Source organism: Asparagus officinalis, chromosome 5, assembly GCF_001876935.1.
Source record: "Asparagus officinalis chromosome 5, Aspof.V1, whole genome shotgun sequence".
Lineage (NCBI taxonomy): Eukaryota > Viridiplantae > Streptophyta > Magnoliopsida > Asparagales > Asparagaceae > Asparagus > Asparagus officinalis.
Genome location: NC_033798.1, coordinates 113,430,343 through 113,433,451, shown reverse-complemented (window position 1 = coordinate 113,433,451; position 3,109 = coordinate 113,430,343). Strand labels below are relative to the sequence as shown.

Below are 3,109 nucleotides of genomic sequence, written 5' to 3'. Positions count from 1 at the left end.
GTTGCAAAGATGTAATAGGGGTCAAAGATCATGTTGCAAAGATGTATATGCATCAGTGCAAGACATGAACAAAAAAAAGGGCCCATCATGCAGCTTATGTTTTTCCCTGTACAGTGAGCAAACCAAATATGCAGTCATGCATGTAGGCACCTGTGCACCACAAGCAACCACATTCATATTAAGCTGAAGTTTATGTGCTAAACTGTATGCTTTCTCCTTGCTGAAGTAGCATCTTAATCCGATTCTTTCCTGCATTCTGTGGATAGTTCCCAGATTAAGCCACAAGAAATGGAGCCTTTTTTAACTGATATAAAAACATTGTTTTGATACTTTTTGACAAGAACTCACCAGCAACATGAATTCCACTTCCTCAGTTGTAAGCTTTCACTTTATTAAATTCCCACATGTAAATCTCACAATAAGATATTGAAGTGCCACGTATGCATGTCATCTAATTTCATTAATTGTCAGAAATTGGCACCTAAAAGTGTTATGCATATCTTATATGCACCTATTAATTAAATCTATGGAGCCTACAGGTTATCTAAATTCTAAAAAGATCATGGAAGTGTATCCATGGTGCGGCTATTCTTTTTACCCTAGAAACAAGATCTCTGTTAATTTATCTCCATAGATGACCTTGTTATGCATATCTTATATGCACCTATTAATTAAATCTATGGAGACTACAGGTTATCTAAATTCTAAAAAGATCATGAAAGTGTATCCATGGTGCGGCTATTCTTTTTACCCTAGAAACAAGATCTCTGTTAAAAAGGGAAACTCTAGTTTTTTTTCCAAAGAAAAAAACAAGAAATGATCTAGCACATGATCGAGATCAGGAAGCATTTAAATGAGGCATACCAACATAGTAACATATACCTGTAAATTTTTAGGCACTGCTGTTGCTTTCCTGCTTGAACCATTTGTTGAGCCAAGTCGTGCAGTAAAGGCAAAATTCTTGGAGGAATGAGAGTTGCAGGCTTGTATACAGCAGCCTCTGAGCTTTTTGTTTGATTATCTGATTGATTGGTAGATGATGGACTTTTACCGCCATCCTCACCCGATGGACGAAGTGCGTTGGGAAGGCAATCAAAAAGATGATCAGGCTCCACAGGTTTGCTGAAACAAAAGAGAGAAACTAGTGAATATAGTACATAATTGCAATCTACTATAACTCTATAAGTAAATCACGTGTCCATACAATCAAAATACGTAGGTCATGTTCACAAATAACCAAAAAAGTAGATTTGCCAACAAGACATAGGAACATAAAGCTATGGTTAATACTAAAAAATGTTTGTAGGTTCCCAAGACCCAATCATGTTTTAGCCCACATGCACAAATGATTTAACAAGCGATAAATTCAAAACGCATATTGAACTTTTATCATCCTGATAGGTGGAAAGAATGTGAACAAAATGCATAATGTGGTTACAGTAAATAGAAGTAGCAACTAAGCTAACAAATGAGAATATGAAATACTAGCACTATGTAAAAAACCATGTACATATATGGAGGAATAAGATAATAACTGCATGTACAAACCTATAAGATGCAAGAAGCTGTTTAAATTCCTCCTCCAGCTTCAACATTGCCTTAATTAGCAAATTATTGGCATGATTAAGCACCCCATCACTGCTCTTGAAGCTCTTATTCGAGTTGAAAAATCGTACATTGGCCCTCAATTGCTCAATTGCCTCCAAATAGCTTTCTAGGTCCTCATGTGGGCCCTTCAAAATCTTAGACTCAGCCTACGCATTTGAAACACATGCAAAATCAAAATCTCCAAATTCGTCACCAAAATAAACCTAACCGAATATCAAACCACCATCGAGAACATGAATTTTAGACATAAACTCATGTTCACAGTCCAAGTATGATTCATGTTTCATTCTCTACTCGAAATCTTTCTCTCAAGTGTAATTCCTCTCTAAATCATTCCTAAATGAAAAAAGATGCAAAATTTTCCACTAAGAAGGCCGCTATTCATCAAAATCGTTCCAGTACAGAACTCTATCTCAAAATAAATAAATAAACAACAATCGAACAACCAATGACAATGCGGTACACAAATTCTGAAAATAAGATAAAAATCGCAAAGATCGAGCATCCCTCTACAGGTCAAAAAGCAAAAGATTAAAAAAAGCCATCCCACTCGCATTTTACAACTAAATTTTTACGCAAAACTTCTCCCAAAAACTCGAAAAATAGTAAAAAGCTCCAAAATTTCAACAAAAAAACGCACATTCTCATTCAAATCCAAAACTCAAAATTTACCAACCTGACGCGTGAGATCAAATTGGCCTAATATGACCTCAGCCGACTTCAACGTCTTACCAATGTTCTCATGCGCCCTCCGAATCGCGTGCGTCCGAACCTGAACCAAAACAAACCAAGACCAGAACCCTAACAAATCAAACAACCGAACCAAACCGAACCAAGACTAGAATTTAGAGATCCGAGACCTGAGTAGGTCTCATTGCGGCCTCGAGAACGGAGAGGCGGTGGTCGAAGGATCCGAGGATGGCGACGGTGCTGTCGGTGATCGTCTGGCTCTTGCTGAGAGACTCTCGCAGCAGGCTCGCCCTCTCCTTTAGGGTTTCCATTGGGAGAGGAACTCCCATTTTCGCCAAGAGAATTGTTTTCCTTTTGCGTCGCTTCTTGATCTCGAAGGGGACGAGGAGTTGACGACAAGACGGTGGTCGGTAGGGATTGAAGTCTAAATGAAGTTTTCTGACCCTAGTAGACTATTAATTAAGTAAGAATTTTTCACATTAGACCATCATTATTTATAGTATAATATGTAACCCCAATGGTTTGAAGTTATAACTAATTTAGACCCCAAACCTATTAATTTGTTTTAAATAAGCCCATCTGGCTCGACTTAACGATGGCTAGTCAAGTTTTTACTGTTATTTAAAATAACTTTGTGGATGGGGTTAAAAAGTAGAAATTTGATTTAAAGATCTAATATAAAATTAGGAAAGGATTTGGTATTTAATTTTAATATGAAAAAAAAAATCGTGGTAGTCTTTCAGGATTACATTGAGTTGTTTAGTTAACTAGATATCCTGTCGAATCTTCAATAATTGTTATAATCGAGTAA

At 36.9% G+C, this 3,109-nt stretch overlaps 1 protein-coding gene across 1 annotated transcript in view; it reads right to left on the bottom strand.

Annotated features, from left to right (window-relative positions):
* LOC109840739 (exocyst complex component EXO70A1-like) overlaps nt 1–2,724 on the bottom strand; it is a 14,492-nt gene extending 11,768 nt beyond the window's left edge. Inside the window, exons 1-4 of the mRNA XM_020409487.1 lie at nt 2,469–2,724; nt 2,285–2,380; nt 1,549–1,754; nt 883–1,122 (exon numbers count right to left, since the gene is read on the bottom strand). Of these exons, the coding sequence (XP_020265076.1) occupies nt 883–1,122; nt 1,549–1,754; nt 2,285–2,380; nt 2,469–2,627 (701 nt within the window). The 5' untranslated portion in view covers nt 2,628–2,724. The remainder of the gene's footprint in view (nt 1–882; nt 1,123–1,548; nt 1,755–2,284; nt 2,381–2,468) is intronic.